Source organism: Cinclus cinclus, chromosome 1 (genome assembly GCF_963662255.1).
Source record: "Cinclus cinclus chromosome 1, bCinCin1.1, whole genome shotgun sequence".
Lineage (NCBI taxonomy): Eukaryota > Metazoa > Chordata > Aves > Passeriformes > Cinclidae > Cinclus > Cinclus cinclus.
In genome coordinates, this window is record NC_085046.1 from 55,773,544 (window position 1) to 55,793,304 (window position 19,761).

A 19,761-nucleotide genomic window follows, 5' to 3' on the forward strand; every position below is an offset into this window, starting at 1 on the left:
AACACTCAGCTACTATGCTGGTAGAAGTGTACATTAATTGTAAATAGTGAGATACTGAAATTATCAAAGCCATCTCTGTGGACTCTGAAACACAGTTTAAAGAAATTATTCTCTAGGTTTTACAGTTTGGAATTACTCTTAGGTATACAAAGTGCCTGGTTAGGTATATGAAGTGCCATGCATCAGTGTTCTATTCAGGAGAAACTCTGCATGACCCATGAATAACTGATTTGTGTAGTAGCCATTCTTGGTTTGTTTCTGTCTGGTGGTTTTAGTGTGAATTACCTTTCTTTGTGCAACTATTTTCCACTTCTTCAAAGTTTACTCAGCAGATAAAAGCAGAAGAGGAGTGTTATAGTTCATTCATTCATATGGTTTATGCATTTTGTAGTAATTTGAGGCAAAGAAATAGAAGGTTCAGGATGCATTGGAAGAAATTCACATCTATATGTCAGTTTTCTTCCCTTTCTAGAAAATAAACATGTGACTACTTGATGAATTCCTAAGTTCATTCTTCTCTTTTTGTGAAATTCTTCTCTCAAAATATATAGATATTTCTCAATTATCATATACTCTTTTTTTCTTGGCAGCTTTTGAGGAGCTTGAGAAGGCTTTAAGTATTGCCCAAAAGACAGAGGAAGCCCGGAAAAAACTGCAGACAGAAATGGATGAAAAAATTAAAGCAGTAGAAAAGGCGAGTGAAGAAGAGAGAGTAAATCTTCAGCGGGAATTAACCAGAGTGAAACAAGAGGTGGTTGAGATTATGAAGGTAAAAACTTAATTACAGTTATGCCATTGTTGTGAAATACATCAGTATGCCAGAACTCTGTTATAAAGCTTTTGCTAGTTAATAAAACCAATAAAAATTATTTTCTGTGATTAAAGGTTTACTTAATGAAAAATAGAAAACTCAACTCATAGGTTTTTTTGTTCCATCAATAAATCAGTACATTAATGGCATGTAAAAATAAATAGTATTCCTCTTTGCTTCACAGTATTTAATAAAATTATTTAATAAAAACTTGAGACTTTAAACAGAGACAAGAAGAAGCAATTAGTGGCAAGAAGCTCACACATCTCCACCAGGATCTTGGGTTTTAATTACTTTTAGCTTTGTAATCGTTATCCTAGCTGAGTATGTGTACATGTTTAAGAACTTGTTGTCATATTGTTTACTGGTTAAAAGTTTCTCTAATTTGCTTCATCTGGTGTATTTAGGTAGGAATTGCTGGAGTACTTCACATGCCTTGCAAAGCTGTAAATTTGAGCACCCTTAATTTACAGTTCTTGTGTTGACATTCATAATGGTATTTATTTTTCGAAGAGAATATGCTGATGCTTTAAGGGGATGACTGGTGTGCTTTACATTATTCTTAAATAAAGCATGTATGTAGGTTGTAGGTAACTGTCTACACAGAGTATCACCACTTGACTTTCTGGCTCATGAAATAAGAATACTGGGAAAGCTACAAAAAATTCCTTTTCCAATGTATTATCATGTTTGAACTGAAAACACTAAGTTTGACTTGGAAGAAGAGTCTTTGGGAAATGTGGTTCTTCCTTTAGAACAACTGTGAAAGACTTGAGAAGGAAGATGGATAACTTCAAGCTTAAAAATAAGAACTCTCAGGGCTTACTGTTAAGCACTCCAAGTGATCATAACTTATTCAAAGGGAGCAAAGAGATGGTTCTAGTTTCTTCTGTCTGTTACCTTGCCATCTCATTAAGAAAAGATAGAAAGTGGTTTTTTGTTACTATTTTGAAGTTAGTTTTTTCTGACTTTGATTCACAGAAGTCTTCAGAGGAAAGAGTTGCTGAACTAGAAAAAATCCATAAGAAAGAACTGGCTACCAAAGATCAGGAGTTAAATGAGAGATTACAGGCTCAAGAAAAGGTATTCCAGGAGAAAATGAAGGCAGCTCTTGTAAGTAAACCTAAAATGCATAAAAAGACATTTCTCTGAGTTTGAGTTGGGATTAGAAGTCTTGGGTTGTCACTATTCTTATGCTCAAAGAGTGCTCTCCAAAAGTCAGATAGCTCAGAAACTTAAGCAACATGAAAAGAAAGCAGTGGAATGATCCAGACAATGGTATCGCTATCAGTGCTCAGCAACATCTGTATCTTGTGGAAACTTTTTATTTTTTTGATTTTTTTTTAGACTTGCTTGTTTAATGTCTTCCTATAGATCACTGGCAATGAGCCTCAGCAACTAGAGTAAAAGAAGTACAAAAAATGAGGCTGCTGGAAAAATGTTTGTATAGTTATGTCTGGTTGTATTGCGTTAGCTGAATGGGGTTAACTATTCATAGTGTTTGACATCAGAAAAAGAATTTTCTTCAAGATCAGACTGGGAAGAATTGTTAGAATTCTTTGCACTTTTTCATGAACTGTAATCCACTATAGATAATAATGTAATTTTCCCTAAATAATTGATATATATGTAACATATATGTATATATATCATCTATATATATCTGTTACAGTAGATTGGTTTTTGTGCACCTCCATGATGGATAGTGACTAGGACTGAGAGATTTCAACAGCCCTGTCCTGAGTATATTTTTCTACCTGTTTCACAGGTTACTTCCTTAATTGTAAGAAACAGAAGCTTTAAAATATATTAGCAGTGGAATCAAGTGAGAGCAGGCTTTATTCCTCTCAGATGCTACTCTCAATTAATAGTGATAAACAAACCAAAATGGAAGGCTTGATTGTATTATGTTTTTTGTGCAATGACAAATGGTATCCAAGAAAAATAGAAGTGATTTATTAAAATTATGTTTTCACAGATCAAATACAAACTTCATTTTGTGTAGAAAATAAAGGTGATTAGCGTATGACTCCTGTTAACTGACTTGAAAATATCCTATCATAATGTTCTTGAAGGTGTAATGACTATAGTTGATTGTTTACTTCATGCAGGAAAAAAATCAGAGTGAGTGCTTTAAAGCCCTTAAAGAGCAAGAGCAGCAAGAATCCCTAGCTTTAGAAGAATTAGAGCTGCAGAAGAAAGCCATACAGTCTGAGTGTGACAAGAAAGTTCAGAAGATGCAACAAGAAGTAGAGGCTTGTAGAACTGTGAGTAAATATTCCAAAAGACTAAGCAGTTACAAGTATGTGTTTAACTGTGACAAGTTTACAAATGGTGATGTGTTGTGATTGGGTTTTGTGGGATTAACGTGACAAAAGTTTAATATATTGCCATGCTATTCTGCAGCCTCTAGTTTTTTTATAAGATTAGGTGGCAAAATATGAAAATACATTCACTTTGTACCACGGTGTGGAATATGAATTTGTATCCATCTACTTAATTTTAAGGGATGTTATAAAGAGGAGTTAAATTTCAGGCTGTTTAATTTCTGGGTACAGCTACCTTACAAATGCATATAAGGATACTTTAGTAGAGGTTGCAAACGAGCGTTTCAGATCACTTGAAAAAAGCAGCAGCAAGGGTATCAGTAAAAATCAGATTTCATATTAAGCAACAGCACAACAAAGTTCGGCAAGACTCACTATACCACGTACAGGACAGTTGAAGCACACTAAGGAAAAACAAGCAACAACAAAACCAACAAAAATGCAGGCAATCAAACAGAAATTAACTGAGAATTATCTAGGGGGTGTGTGTATGGAGGTGTGTGCGACAAAAAAACAGTGAGAGCACAGATGAAAAGGAATACAGTCTAAAAGTTTAACAGTACTCAAACTTAAGAGTACTTTAACTTAAATGATACCTTAAACCTAACCATATAACAAAGGGATAACACTTAACTTATACCTAACTCAACTTAGAACCTTACCTTAACAATTTAACAGAGCAATAACATTTAACAGCATTTAGCCTAACCTATAAATTGAAATTACCAATTTAGCAAAGAAAACACTTAGCAACATTCCACTTAGATTGTAACTTAATGACTTAACCTTACTACAGGTTAACTTACATAGATACTTAAGGTGCTTAAAAATCTAAGAAAGCACTATTTCTCCCAGCTTTGCTATAGCATATGCTCATATGTGTGCACACAGACATAGGGTGAGTACAAGCAAAGTGCCTGTGAAAAATTCCCCTTGAAAGTAAGTGAAATACTCACTTTAGATGCCTTTGCATCTCCCCAACAAGTAAGTGAAGGGTTGAGCCTTGTGGAATGAGAATGTTGTCCCAGTATTTGTAATTTTTTTTTGTTGATCCTCCAAATAAAAAGCCTTGAGAGTTCTCTAGTTCAGGCAGGTGGCCCACTCAGAGGGAGATTGCTGGTTGCAGCCCTCTGTGGTCCAGGAGAGCTCAAAGGGCCCCATTTTGGACTGCTGTTTACAGCATGCTAGAGAGGCTTAAGTCATAACAATGTTTCATCCTAGCCATAGTTTCAGTTGGCGGTTTCTCTGAAAGTAGGAGAACAGTGATGTTATGCCATTCAGGCATTAAAAATAGTTTCCAGTCCTGTTCCTAAGGAAAACCTAAGCTCGTTAAGACAGCAGCAGTTCCAGGCAATTTACAGGGTTTCTGATAAGCTTGGGAAGTGCTGAGTCCCAGTGCTATTTTTTCAAGGCTGAGGTCTAACGAGCGTTTCTCAGATATGAGTGCAGCTTGAAAAGGAAGGGTGGGGGATGCACCACCACAGTAAACAAAAAGATTTGCTTAAATTTTTGAAGTGTCCTTTGCTTTATGTAATGAGTAAGACTATCATATCTGCTAATGCAAGTCTGTACATTACTCCACTACTCTCAGATATTAGTTTGGAAGTTTTGCCTATAGAAACATTAAAGCTTTACAGCACCATTTCCATGGGAGGTAGAATTATCATAAATCATTAGGCAGGTACTAAAACTCCATAATACTATTCTAAATTCCTTATATTTTTCATCCTATATGTTGGTACTTTAGTTTAGGAAGAAAATGTGAACATGCCTCTCATTAATATCACATGACTTACTTTATTTGAATTGCTTACTTTTTTTCCAAGTGTTTATTTTTACTGCAGTGAAATAGACATTTTCTTATTAATTAACTAATTCTCCATAATGAAAGCAAAGGTAAGAACAAACCAGATGAATGAAAGGCTTATAGAAGAAGTTGACATTCAGTAAAAATAATGGAATAAGAGAACCTGTAGTTATGTGAACCTGGTGAGATTTAAAAAAAATTAATCAAATTGTTACCATTTGAATATACATATTTTTTTAAACTGTTTTCTAACAGAGGATTCTTGAACTGGAAAGCACTCTTGCAAAGTATTCGCAAGATGACAGAAAGCAGTCAGAGGAATTAAATACTTTCATAGAGTCTGAAAAAAAACAGCACAGTAAGGAAATCAATGATATGGTTGAAAAACACAATAAAGAATTGGAGAACATGAAACAGCAGCAAGAAAAGCTTTGGACAGAAAAACTTGAAATTTTAAAGCAACAACAAATAGCTGAAATAGAAAAAATAAGAGAGAAACAACAAGAGATGCAAACCATTTTGAAAGAGAAAGAAACAATTTTCCGTGCACACATAGAAGAGATGAATGAAAAAACATTAGAAAAACTTGATGTGAAACAAACAGAATTAGAAGCACTGTCTTCTGAGCTATCAGAAGCACTAAAAATACGTCATGATTTAGAACAAGAGCTCTCAGAATTAAGTAGTAAAATGTGTGAAGCAAAGCAAGAATTGGAAGGAAAGTTGGAAGAAGAGAGAACACAGCACAATGAAGTGATTGAAACAATGTTAAAAGAGCATGAAATGTCTATTCAAGGTGTTGAGAAGGTACTCAAAGAGGAACTCAACAAGCTCAAACAGTCAGTGGAGGAGAAAGACAGGCATTTGGAGGAGTTAAAAGTACGTGAGCAGAAAATGAAGGAATCTGCAGAAAGATCTGAAGCTGAACTTGTCCAAGTGTCTGTAAAGCTAGAGGAGCAAAGCAATGAAAATACACAGAAAGTAACCACTCTAACACAGCAATATGAATGTCAACTGGAGGACCTACAAAGAAAGGCTGATGAACTGAAGAAAAGTCTGACTGAGAAGGAAAATGAAATGGAACACATGAAGATGTTACAAAACAAGCAAATGGAAGAGCTTAAACAGAAACTGTTAGCTGCAGAAGAGAGAATTAGTACTTTACAAGGAGAGTATGAAAGTAAACTGAAATGTCAGGAGAAGAAAGTGGAGAAAATGAAACAGAAATCAAAAGATATGCAGGAAACTTTCAAAAATAAACTTGCTGAGCAGGAAGCTAAACTGAAAAAAGAGCTTGAAAACAAGCAGTTGGAATTCAGTCAGAAAGAGAGTGAATTCAATAGTAAAATTTTGGAAATGGCACATGCCAGCTCATCTGGAATCAATGATGCAGTGTCAAAATTGGAATTTAATCAGAAAGAGCAACTAGACAGTCTTGCTGAGGACCACAGGAGGAAATTGGAAGAAGTAATCCAAAGTTGGGAAAAGAAACTGAATCAGCAGATTGAAGAGCTCAAGGAAAAACATGATATGGAACTGCAAGAAAAAGAGCAGGAAGTTGGAGACCTGAAACAGAAGCTTTTCATCTTCAGTGCTGAAAAGGAGGATTCCAGAACAGAAATAACCCAACTGAAGGAAGAACAAGTGAAAAAGGAGGAGTGCCTGAAGGAGTTAGAAGAACAGCTAAGGCAGTCAGTGGCTAAGGTGAATGCTTTGTCAGATAAGGAAAGTGGCCTGAAAACGCAATTGACAAAATTGGAAAGTGATCTTACACAGTCCCTGAAACAGCAGACAGAACTTCAGGAACAGCTCAGTAAGCAGAAAGTAGCTGAAGAGAAGGACAAAGCCACAATTACTGAGCTGGCTGATACACTGAGAACTCTTGAAGAGAAATTCCAAACTCTGCAATCTTCTCAGTATAAAGATAATGAAAATTATGAGAAAAAAATAGAGGCAATTAGGCTAAAAGAAACTGAGTTCAAAAGATTGTCAGGAGAACTTACAGCCCAGTTAGATGTTTGGAAGAATGCTGAAGCTTCTTTGCAAACTAAAAGTAATGAATTAATTGAAAAATTTATTGAAAAAATTAACATAATAACATGTAAAATTGCAGACTGTGAGAGCCGAACTGCTAAAGTTAAAGAAGCAATATTAATCAAAACAAGTAAGATAACTGAACTAGAAGCTCAACTTAAAGAAATAACAGAGCATCATTCTGCTGCTACTACTTCTTTGCAAAAGTCAATGCAAGAACTGCAGGAGAAGGACAATTTAATTATGTCCATGAGAGCTGACATTGCAGGACTTGTAACAGAAAATGAACAATTGCAAAAAGAGGGAGGGCATCAGCAGCAAGCAGCATCAGAGAAAGAAAATTGCATAACACAGCTGAGGAAAGAGTTATCTGAAAATATCAATGCCGTCACATCAATGAGGGAAGAACTCCAGGAAAAACAATCTGAAGTGTCTGCTCTCAGCAAAACAGTTACTGACCTTAATGTTAGACTTGAAAGCTCAGTGAGTTTAACAGAGAAGGAAGCAGCCATATCTCTGTTAAGCAAACAACATCAAGAGGATCGGTTGCAGTTGTTAAATCAAGTAGAAGAGTTATCATCCCGAGTTGAGATGCTGAGTGAAGAGAAAGCATCAGCTCTTGATCAGATAGATCATTGCATGGCCCAGCTGTCCGAGTGGAAGATGAAAGCACAAACCAGGTTTACACAAAATCATGATACTATCAAAGATTTGCAGAGTAAACTTGAATTAAGAAATACTGAAGCGAATGAAAAAGATGAAGAGCTAAATAAACTGAAGGAACAGCTGGCTAAACAAAGCAGGAATCTTGATAGTTTAAAAAGTGAATTGGAACAAAAGCAAAACAGGAAGGAAAAGGAAGAAAGTGAGTTGACCTCAAAGTTAAAAAAACAAGCAGCAAAAATTGCTGAACTAGAGAAAGACATTGCTCAGAAAATTTTAGAAAATGATTCCTTGGTGGAGGAACTTAAAAAATGTAATGAACAAAGAAACACAGAGAAAGAAGAAATAGCTTATCAACTCCATCAGGCAGAGAAGGTGGCATTTGAAAAGGAAAATAGATTTAAGAAGGCTGAAGAAAAAGTGCTTAATCTTGAGAAGCAAATAAGTTCACTGAAAGCTGATTTTGAAGCAAAGGAGAAGGAATTTGATCATATGAAGTCAGTTATACTTAAAAGGAAAGAGGAAGAAGTGAAAGAATTAGAAGAGAGACTGAATGCAGAGAACAGCACTAAGCTGGCTGATCTGAAAAAGAAGGCAGAGCAAAAAATAGGTTCTATTAGAAAGCAATTATGGTCTCAGATGGAAGAGAAGGAACAGCAATTAAAGCAAGATAGAGAGGATCAATTAAGAAAGTTGGAGCAGAAAGTGCAGGAGAGAGAAGCCAAAATTGAGTCCTTAGAAGAAAAAATTAAATCAACAAAAGATTCCACAGAATTAGAGAAGGAGATGCTGGAAAAAATAGAGAGTGTAAAAGCTGCTGTAGAACAAGAAAAAAATAACTTACTTCAGAGAGTCCAAAAGACATATGAAGAGAAAATGCAGGTGTTACAGATGGACTTAACTGAAAAAGATGCATTATTACAGAAGTATGAGAAGGAGCAACAAGAGAGTAATAACTGCCATCTAGACCTGCAAAACAAACAGAAAGAACTCCTTAAAAAATTAGAATGTGTTGAGAAGAGCCATCAGGAAGAACAGGTTAGGACCAAAAGTCTCAGGAAAGAACTTGAGGAGCAAACCAAAAAATATTCATTGTTAGTGGATGAGCATGCTTGTTGTGGTGGTGTTTTAGCAAGCAGTAGGGAAGAATTGAAGGTTAAAGAACAAAAATATGTTGATATGGAGAGTATAATTGGAGATTTGCAGAAAAAAATGCAGGAAAAGGAGGCGGTCAGTCAGTCTTTAGAACAGAAGATAAAAGAATTAGAAAATAATATAGTGAAGAAAAATGAAGTGCATAAGATTGAGATAGAAGATATGAGTTTAAGATATGAAGAAAAGCTAAAATGCCTACAGGAACAGTTGGGTGAAAGAAATGACAGTCTTAAAGTTTTTGAGGAAAATGCTGAAGAAAAGGCCAGATCTGTTTTGGAGCTGCAGAAGTTACTAGCTGATATGCAGAACCAACAGAAGGACTTACAGACTAAACTGGAAGAGACTGAAGGGGAGAAACAGAAACTATGCAAGCAGATGAATAATCTTCAAAAAGACATACGTGCTCTGCGAAAGGAACATCAGCAAGAGCTTGACATAGTCAAGAAGGAGTCCTTAGAGGAAATGGAGCAGAAAATCAGGTAAATTCTTTGTTCCTGTTTGTGTTGCCATTTCCATGTTTTATTTCTAGCCTCTAAAACCTTAAGAATGCTTTTCTAAAGCTTAGTTTGTAACAAGGAAATAATGACTATATTTTTCTTTAATTGTTCTAAATCGACTTAGAGAACAGAAAGAAAAGAGGCTTGACATTTGGCAGAATAATACTGCTTCTGATCCGTTTCAGAGATGGTAATTTTCAATATTGCTGAAACATATAACTCTACTTTTCTCAGACAGGAAACAAAGTTTATTAAAACTTAGTACTGAGAGCTTCATGTTCGGATAATATCAATAATTGTTCATATGTACTGCACAAAATGTGGTGTACTGCTCAGAAGTCTTAAAAGTTTCTCAAGTAATTCTAAAAATCACCTAAAAATTCCTTTTATTACATAATCTTTTCTTCCAGCTCTTCAACTTCCTTAGTAAAAACTCCGTATCTTTGAAAGGTTTCAATTCTGGGTTGTTTTGAAGTGAGACACTTATGCCTACCAGGTGAATCAGATAGGAGAGGAAGAAAAACCCTCCCTGAATCTCACAGAATTCATATAATTTCAAACCATCCGATTCTAAAATAGTTTTGAAGAAATTTCTGCATCTCTTGCCTTGCCTTATGTTTGCACACACTTTTTAAATGTTATATTTCCTTGCTGTATCTTTCGACATTTTTGTACAGAAGTGAGCAAGAAGACATTGAGTTAAAGCACAACTCTACCTTAAAGCAGTTGATAAGAGAGTTCAATACTCAGCTTGCTCAGAAAGAGAGAGAATTGGAAACAGCAGTAAAAGAGACAATCAGTAAGTGAAATATTTTTCTGTAATTAGTAAAATAGAGAACTGAATCTTCAGTTACTGTTGTTTTGGAGGAGGTATTTTACCTGTGACTGTGATAAACACAATATGTGTTTTATGAATGTCTGGACAACTTAGGGAAAGAACTTGTCTTGCTCAGGAAATACATATTAATTGTAGTACAATTAGGAAAATGCATATGTAGCTGTTCTGCAGGATGGATCTTTGATCTAGCACTATTTACATCTGCTATGGCAAGAATTACCCATGATAGCCATATATACCTATCTTTCTGTCATATGGATAAAGGAAAAGAAAATGTGAGTAAAATTTTGAAGATGCAAGTGCATTGGTAAGTTTCCATTGCAATGCTACTTTGTCTCCAGTAGTACAAACTTTAACACTGCATTGTTGAATATATGGCACCTGGACAGTGTCTTTTAGAGAAACTGAGATCCATCTGAGAATCAGAATTGTGTTTTTTTAGGTGCATCTTGCAGACTTCATTCACTAACCACTAACAGGCACCAACGGGGTTGGTCTGATTGTAACACAATGTGGTTATAGCTAGAGTACAACATATTCCCTATTATTCCCATATATTCAATATTCCATATTCCCATTTCCCTTCTTTTGCCACCATAGTGTAAATTGGAGATTAGAGAAGTGAGACAAAGGTGTGGTTTGATTCCAGTTACTAGAAGTACATCTACAGATGAGGAGTTTCTGAATATTTGCAAAAGTTTCAATCCCATCTCTGGATAGAATAGGAGATAGATTAGTTGATAAGTATTGGTTGTCATTTTCTAGAAACTAGTTCTAGCACCAGGTAGAAAAAACTGTCCCAGGTACCAAATTGCAGACAACAAATCTTGTACGTGTTAGGATCACGGGACATAATAGTAACTGATAGTATGGAAAAATGAGTTTTCTTGGCAAGTTTTCTTTATAGGTACTTTAAAGTATTTAAAAAATACTGTTATGACATAATTTTAAAAAAGAACAAACCAAAACCATGCTTTTTTAATACTGCTTAACTTTTTTTTATAGGTAAAGCCCAGGAAGTAGAAAATGAATTGATAGAAAATCATCACATAGAGACAACACAGTTGCATAAAAAAATTGCTGAAAAAGATGATGATCTAAAAAGAACTGTGAAAAAATATGAAGAAATCCTTGAGGTACCTTTTTTAAAAATGATTTAACTACATAAAATTCAAAATACCTCTTTTTTATTGCATATCTAGACAGAAAAACTGGAGTTCTTTCTAGTAAAAGTCTTACTGCTTGAATTACATACAATATGTCTGGTGATTCAGCTTGCAGTTAAAATACTTGTTTCTGTGGTTTATGGGCATGAAAGAACATCAGAAATTAAGGCCTAACTCTGATCATTCAATAGAAATTGGATGGCTAAGTCCTTATATCCTTGTGCAGTTTGTGTGCCAGACTGGAATGAGAAAACTGAGTGATGTTTAAGCTTTTACTAGAGTTGTGGTGGTGGTGGTGGTTTATTGTTTTTTATAAGAATTTAAATACAGTGTTTATGGGCCACTCTCACTCTCCATCTCCTCACTCTGATGCCCTGCTGAGGTTGGTGCCATAGCCCTCAAAGTAAGATTTTGTTCCATGCAGGGTACAGTGTGTTTGCATAGTTTTTGTGCTAGAAAGATTTCTTTCTTTTTCCTTGTAATGAACATTTTTCCTGCATGATATTTGCAGATAGACATAAATTTTCTCTAGTAGCATTTCAACCAGAAGTTACCATCTAGTTTCAGTTTAAGGATACTTCACCAAGGATGCCTCCTGTTTTATCCAAGAGAATTTTCGCGGTCCTGCCTGTGTATGTTGAAAAGGTTAAATGGTTTTCAGAGCTAGACTGTACATAATATTGGAATGCAGGCTTTAACTTTGTTCAACTTAGTCCTCTTTGCACAAATAGTGTAATAAAAGAGACTGTTCCATAAATAGTGCCAGCAATAATAGATGTAAGTGGACTGTTTGTGATCAGTTACCAGTCCAAAGGTCTATGTACTTAACATTACTGAGTGCTTCATACTAAAAGTTTCAAACATGTAAGCAGGCTGCTATGTTTCACTCTGATTTTTTAACTTCTAGCAGGATGAATAGCATTAGTAGGGTTTTACATTTAGGCTCCTTTTGTTTCCTAATTGTGAAAAATTGATGTTTTTAAAAAGGTTGGTTTTTTTTAGGGGGGTTGTGGAGGGTTTTTTTTGTTTATTTTTGGTTTGGTTTTGAAGTTTTTTTTGTGTATGTGTGTGCTTGTTTCTTAGTGATTTTTGTTTTGGTTTGTTCTTTTTTTGTAGAAGTTTTTAGAAATAACGTAGCTCTAAATTCTGCATTTCTAGAGGATTTAAATTTTTCTTACCTTAGCATGCAGTGTGTTACCATTCAGGTCCTCACTTTATAGGCACAGATACGTACATGATTTCAAGTCATGCAGGTGTAAGTCCTCTCTGTTTTCTGCTCCTTTCATCCTTAATGGCAGAAACAAGCATGATGTAGTCATTGTGTGGTCTTGAAGGTTTAGGCTAACTTGACTTATGTGCAATTAGAGGACATGAAAACTGTCATTTTTTTTGCATTTCATTGATGATGGCAATGACATTTACCTGGAACTGAAATAAATGGTAGTTTGATATCTTAAATTACAGAATACACAAGTATTCTATATATCTCTTTCATAGGTATATGTGTGTTTTATTTCTGTTATTTTAAGGAATTAAAAAAAAAAAAGAATTTGTTTTTCCTGAAAGAAGTATTGCAAGCAGCTCAAAAGTTGAGAAATATTTATGTTAAATTGAATGTATATCATGTTCATTGACATCTGTGATAGAAATAGGAAAATCACCAGATTTAGCCTAAAGTTACCAGTTGTTACTCCACTTACACATGACTTGGCTTGTGGTGCATTTGAGAAATTTCATATCGTGCAGAGAAGTTTGTCTCAAATGTTAAGAAGATGAAGCAAAAATAAAGCCAATTGCAAGAATGAATCTTGCTCATATAACTTTGTTGCTCTCTCATGCATTTTAAACATGGTTGATGTTAAAAATTGTCTAACTTGATTTGAGTATTTATCCTTGAAGACAAGCAAGAATCGTTCCGTCTGTTAAACTTAATATGATTTATGTGTGAGGTGCTCCACTTTTGCTTTATGTGTTGTTTTCTTTCATGAAAACTTTGATCACATACGATTTCCTGAAAGTCTCCCCTAAATAAAGGGTTTTTAGATCAGCATAGCCTCTTATTTGGGAGCAAATTCTTTTTTCTTCAACTAAAGTATATCATTAGAGAAAAATTGATTGCTGTTTTCCAGCTAGTTTATTTTAAACCTAACTGTGAGTTAAAAATAAAATACCTAACTTCAGTTATGTATCCTTTCATTTGTTATAATGCCTTCCATGAGAGTACAGGATAGGCTTTCTGACTGATTTATGAAATTACAACTTTTTTGAAGTCTTAGTCTCTAGCTGGGATTAAATGCTATTTGGATAGTATGTAGTTTATTTTCAGAGTATGCAAGGTACTATACAGAACAATAAGTTCTTACTGTAAAAACAGATCAATAGCGTGTTGGAGCTCCACTTGATCACTAATAATTTCAAATTTAAAATAATAATCTCTCTTCGGGGGTTCATCCAAATAATTGCTCATAGGTATGTCCCTTTTACAAAAGTGTTGAGTTTAATTTCTTTTCAACCCTTCAACTACCTTTTGTAACTAAGAATAAAGTGCATTCAGTTGTGATTTATTTAATGAAGCAGTTGTGTACTAATAATTAAATTTTAGATTTTTGGTAGACAAGAAAAAAAGTCTGTAAAAGCCAAACCAGCAACCATCACTATCCCTAAATAAGCCAGGTATTGAGAATTTTTAACCTGGAGAATATAGCCATCTATAAAAAAAAAAGAAAAAAAATTCTTAGAAATTAATAATTGTTGATGCACTTCTGAGGGCATAGAAAAATCATGGGAATGAATGGAAACTAACATTGTTTGAAGGTCATGATGTTTGAGCAAGGTTTTCCTTGAGTATGGGTATTTTTTAAACTTTGAGGCTGTAAAAATTGCTCAGATACTGCATCTTCTAATTTTTTTGTGAGTAGATTTGCTTAGTTTCTTTTTGTTGATGTATTCTGTACTGAGGGGCTGTATGGGAAAGGTGTTTTATTCTTAAGTCATGTGCAAGGAACACCTTAAAAATTGGTCTTAGTGGGAACTAATTATTTTATTAGAAATGACATACTGTGAGTCTGTTAAGCCTAGATCAGCTTTCTAGTCCTACACTTACTTTTCCTAAGAATATTCTGTATCATTATAATTTTTACTCCTGAGATTTTTGAATGGAATAAAATTTCCATCAGCAGTTCTGGACTTGGTATCAATTAATTGTACTAATTTGACTTGAAGTACTACTATGTTAGTAGAGCCATCAGCTGACTAACTGCCATATATGGTCAGTATGAGTAAAACTAGACTTTTAGTTTTGTTCAGTGATGGGGACATGAACTAGGAATTGGAGTGCTGTTTTACAAGGCCCCTAACATATTCTCTCACAAAAAGGCCAGAGGGACACAATTTTTAAAAATACTTGTTTTTCCAAAATGCCATATAGATGCATTAACTTCCTAGGATTTAGGTCATTGTATTTTTCTCCTATACAGGAAAAGTTAATTTCCTCCCTGCCATTCTTGTTACTACCTCTTTCCTCCACACTGAATACTGCCTTCCAGGCCCTTGAGACTGGGAAATTTTTGGTCATTGTTTTGGAAAATGTGCTTAAAACTGCTTTAGTAACATCTTTGTGAGAGCAGCTGAGAAAAGGATTTAGGTCCTTGTCACTTCCATAATAGAGGAATTAACTCTTTGTCGTCATCTACCCCTTCCATGAAGGTTATGACCTTTGTACACTTACTGGATTATACTCAAATACTATTTTAGTGCCCAAGAGAAATAGATATTTTTTGGAATTTAAAAAAATGTAATTGTAATCCTAACTATGTAGTCTTTGTTGTTGGAGGCCTACAAAGTCTTGTTAAGCACCAATTTTTTTTCTTGGTCTATTCTGTAGGAATCTGTTGTAACTAGCTTTTACACAAATATCAAGTGTATCCTTTCTGTGTACAGTATAGTGTTTGTTGATTGCTTTATATCCACCATAGTTAAAATTTGGAGTAGCTATATGATTAATTGTATAAGTAATTTTTTGCCTTTATTTTGAAGTCTCGTGAAGAAGAGATGACAGCAAAAGTTCATGAGTTGCAGTCACAGCTGGAAGACTTGCAGAAGGAATACAAACAAAGGATTGCAGAAGAGGAACATTGCAACAGTGAAAAAGTGAGCTGACACTGATGTTTGTTTTTATATCTCTAAGTGTGAAATTCATGGTCCACATGAAATTCTGTAGTTTATTCCTAATTGGACTTTATATATTTGGCCTTTCACATATAAAATTAATCTCTTTAGAATATGCAATATTTCATACTACCTTTTAATTGGTATCTTAAAAAGTCCAGTTCTGTTATTGTTAAGGTGGGGGGTTTTGTCCTCTACATGTGTTTATGCTGGTTTTACTGGAAGCCCTTTAAAAGGAAAGAAAATCCCATTAAGTAATTTTTAGTGTGATTTTTTAAAAAGTCACATTTCAGAGGTGTCTGAAGTAGTGCCATGATTATCTCAATTATGGACAGAAAGGCCTTCATTGAAAGAAGACTGCCTTCATTATTTTGTCTTTCTGAGATTACATTTTAATTTCATGAGTTCTTTGGTGAACATGCTACTAGCCGTTATTATACTGAGGAGAGAAAAATTGTATGAGTTGTTGAGTTGTTGGTGAGAATTCATATTGACCTTACTTTTAAATTTTTCATTTTTACAACAGGTAGACCTGAGGAGAGTAAATTTATGTATTTGATTTAGAAACCTAATGTACAAATTATTTCACTGTCCTACTGTTTGTTACTTCTGCCTTGCACTTGCATACAAAACCCTTTTTATTACTTTTTGTAAGTATTCCATGGTATGTGTTGTTTCCATAACAGAAAAAGCAGAAATATTTGTAAAAGACTGCCCTGTAGTCTTAATTAACACTTGTTCACTTACTGATGGTCTTATATAATCTTATTATGTAGAGGAAGATTCTTAAAGAGACTCCTAACTTTTGAAACATGATTATGTAAGGTTTGAAGAGCACTTTTTCTTTAGGACTTCTTTTTTAATGTTCCGCTCCTGGTTTGTTATAGCAGTCTGCTATAAATACAGGGAGTCATTTAGTTTTGTATTATACATGCATTGTCCAGATTACTGATATGACATGAAAGTTATATGAAATTTGTATACTGGCAGTGGTATTTCATGTATTCAGCTCAGAAGTAGTGCATCCCAACAAGGAGTAAATCAAGCAAAAATTCCAGGATGCGGACCTGCTGGGCAAGCTCAGAGCCAAAAAAAAAAAAAAAAAAAAAAGAAGCTCTTAAGAAGTGTAAACAAGGACAGGTGGCCTGAGAGTAACATGGGGAAATTGTACGGGAAGCTAGGGACAAAGTTAGGGAAGCCAAAGCTCAGTTAAAATTGTTCTGGCCAGGGAAATTAAGGCAAACAGGACGTGCTTCTATACATATGTTACAAACTAAAGAAAGGCTAGGCATAATGTGGGCCCTCTTTGGAAGGAAATGGGAAACCTGGCTGCCCTGGACAAAGAGGAGGCTGGGATTCTCAACGATTGCTGTGCCTCTGTCTTCAACAGCAAGTGCTCCAGCCATGCCACCCAAGTCAAGAAAGGCAGATGCAGGGACTGGGAGGATGAAGTCCCTGAGCCCACTTGTCATGGTTTGACCCTGGCCAAACATAAGGCAGCCATTAAAGCTTCTCACTCACTCTCCCCTTGCCACAGCTGGGCAGAGGAGGGAAAAATTTAATGAAGGCTTCATGAGTTGAGATATGGACCAGGAGAAAACACTCCAAGGGCAAAACAGGGTCAACTTAGAGTTACCAAGTGAACTTATTATAAACAAAATCAGAGGAGGATAATGAGAAGTATAATAAGCCCTTAAAACCACCTCTTCTTCACCCAGCCCCCCCCCCCCCCCCCCCCCCCCCCCTCCTTCCCAATGACAGCACAGGGAGACAGGGAGTGAGGGCTTTGGTCAGTTCATCACCCAAAGTTTTTTTTCTGCTGCTCAGGGAGAGGAATCCTTCCCCTGCTATGCTGTGGGGTCCCTTTCCGTGGAAGGCAGTTCTCCTTGAACTTCTCCAGCATGGCTGCAATCTCATGAGCAGCAGTCCTGCCAAAACTGCTGCAATGTGAGTCCCTCCCACAGACACACAGTCCTCCCAAAACTGCTGCGTTGTGGGTCACTCTTCCACGGAGTGCAGTCCTCCAAGGACAGGCTGCTCCAGCCTGGCAGCAGGGATCCCTTCTCTGCACCAGGTCTCCCACTGGATCGCAGCCTGCTCCAGGCATCCACCTGCTCTGGTGTAGGCACCTCCCCCATGGGCTGTGGGTGGATCTCTGCATCCCCCATGGATCCCCATGGGCTGTGGGTGGATCTCTGCATCCCCCATGGATCCCCATGGGCTGTGGGTGGATCTCTGCATCCCCCATGGGTCCCCATGGGCTGTGGGTGGATCTCTGCATCCCCCATGGATCCCCATGGGCTGTGGGTGGATCTCTGCATCCCCCATGGATCCCCATGGGCTGTGGGTGGATCTCTGCATCCCCCATGGATCCCCATGGGCTATGGGTGGATCTCTGCATTCCCCCATGGATCCCCATGGGCTGCAGGGGCACAGCTGCTTCACCATGGTCATAAATCATCATGGCCTGCAGAGGAATCGTGGCTCTGGTGCCTGGAGCACCTCCTGCCCCTCCTTCTCCACTGACCTTGGTGTCTCCATGTTGTTTCCCTCATATGTTCTCACCTCCTCCTCTTCTCTGGCTGGAATTCATGTGGCCCCCCACTTTCTTTTGATTTTTTTCTTAAATATGTTATCACAGAGGGAGTACCGTCATCTCTCATTGGCCCAGGCTTGGCCAGCAGCATGTCCATCATCAGAGCCGTCAGGGATTGGCTCTGCCAGACATGGTGGAAACTTCTAGCATCTTCTCACAGAAGCCACCTCTGTGGCTGCACTGCTACCAAAAACCAGGCCATGCAAAATCAACACATCACTGTAGGAGAGAATCAGGTCCGAGACCATCTAAGGAACCTGAATGTGCACAAGTCCATGGGACCCAATGAGGTTCATCTATGGGTCCTGAAGGAGCTGGAGATGAAGTCACTGAGCCACAATTCATAATTTTTGAAAAAATGTATCAGTCTTGTGAAGTCTCTTATGACTGTAAAAAGGGACGTATAACCTCCATTTTTAAAAAGGGGAAACTGGAATATCGGGGAAACTACAGACCAGTCAGTCTCACCTCTGTGCTAGGTAAGATCATAGAGCAGATTCTACTGGAAACTATGCAAAGGCACATAGGAAAAAAAAAGAAAAAAATAGGTGATTGGTAACCAAAATGGCTTTACAAGGGGGAGATCATACCTAACAAATTTGGTGACCTTTTATGATGGGGCTACAGTATTGGTGGACAGGGGCAGAGCAACTGACATTGTCTACCTGGAGTTAATGCAAAGCATTTCACACTCCTGCATGACATCCTTGTCTCCAGATTGGAGAGACAGCATTTGATGGATGGACCACCTGGTGGGCACAGAACTGGCTAGATGGCCACATACAGAGAGTTTTGGTCAATGTCTCATTGTCCACATGAAGACCAGTTACATGGAGAGGTTGCGGCAGTGGTAAATAGAGTAGGATAATCACCTCTTTTGACAGGTGATGCTGTGTTTGATGCAGTCATGGGGTCAGTACTAGCTGGGGCTGATACTATTCAACATCATTGTCAGTGACATGGCCATTGGAACCTGTCAGTGCTGAGTGCACCCTCAGCAAATTTGTTGAAAACGCCAAGCTCTGTGGTGGTGCAGTCAGCATGATGGAGGGAAAGGGTAATACCATCCAAAGGGACCTCAACTGGCTTCAGATGTGGGCTGAAGTAAACTTCATGTAGTTCAACAAAGCAAAGCCCAAGGTCTTACATGTGGGTCATAGCAATCCCAGACACACCAATGGGTTTGGCAGAGAAGTGATTGAGAGCAGCCCTGCTAAGAAAGACCTCGGGGTGACAGGTGATGAAAAGCTCCACATGAGCCAGCAGTGTGTGCTCACAGCCCAGAAAGCCAATCAAATCTTGGGCTGTATCACAAGGAGCATGGCCAGAGGATCAAAGGGAGTGATTCAGCCCCTCTACTCTGTTCATGGGAGATCCCAGCTGGAGTACTGTCCACAGTTCTGGTGTCCCCAACATAAGTAGGACATGGAACTATTGGAGCAAGTCCAGAAGAGGGCCATTAAGTTTGTATGAGGACTGGAGCACCTTCCCTATGAACTGAAAAAGCTGAGGCTGTTCAGCCTGGAGAAGAGAAGTTTGCATAGAGACCTGATGGCAACCTTTCAGTATCTGAAGGGGGACTGCAGGGAAGCTGGAGAGAGACTGTTTATCGGAACTGTAGTGAAAGGACAAGGAATAATGGGTATAACATGAAAGAGGGAATATTTAGATTAGATTTTAGGAAGGAATTTTTCACTTTA

General features: G+C 37.0%; 1 protein-coding gene across 2 annotated transcripts in view; it reads left to right on the forward strand.

The window, feature by feature from the left end:
* Window positions 1–19,761, forward strand: part of GOLGA4 (golgin A4) — a 68,478-nt gene that overhangs the window by 41,068 nt on the left and 7,649 nt on the right. For both annotated transcript variants that reach the window (XM_062491645.1, XM_062492517.1), the window contains 7 exons: window positions 591–769; window positions 1,793–1,924; window positions 2,923–3,078; window positions 5,201–9,276; window positions 9,972–10,093; window positions 11,138–11,268; window positions 15,334–15,447. In XM_062491645.1, coding sequence (XP_062347629.1) covers window positions 591–769; window positions 1,793–1,924; window positions 2,923–3,078; window positions 5,201–9,276; window positions 9,972–10,093; window positions 11,138–11,268; window positions 15,334–15,447 — 4,910 coding nt within the window. The remainder of the gene's footprint in view (window positions 1–590; window positions 770–1,792; window positions 1,925–2,922; window positions 3,079–5,200; window positions 9,277–9,971; window positions 10,094–11,137; window positions 11,269–15,333; window positions 15,448–19,761) is intronic.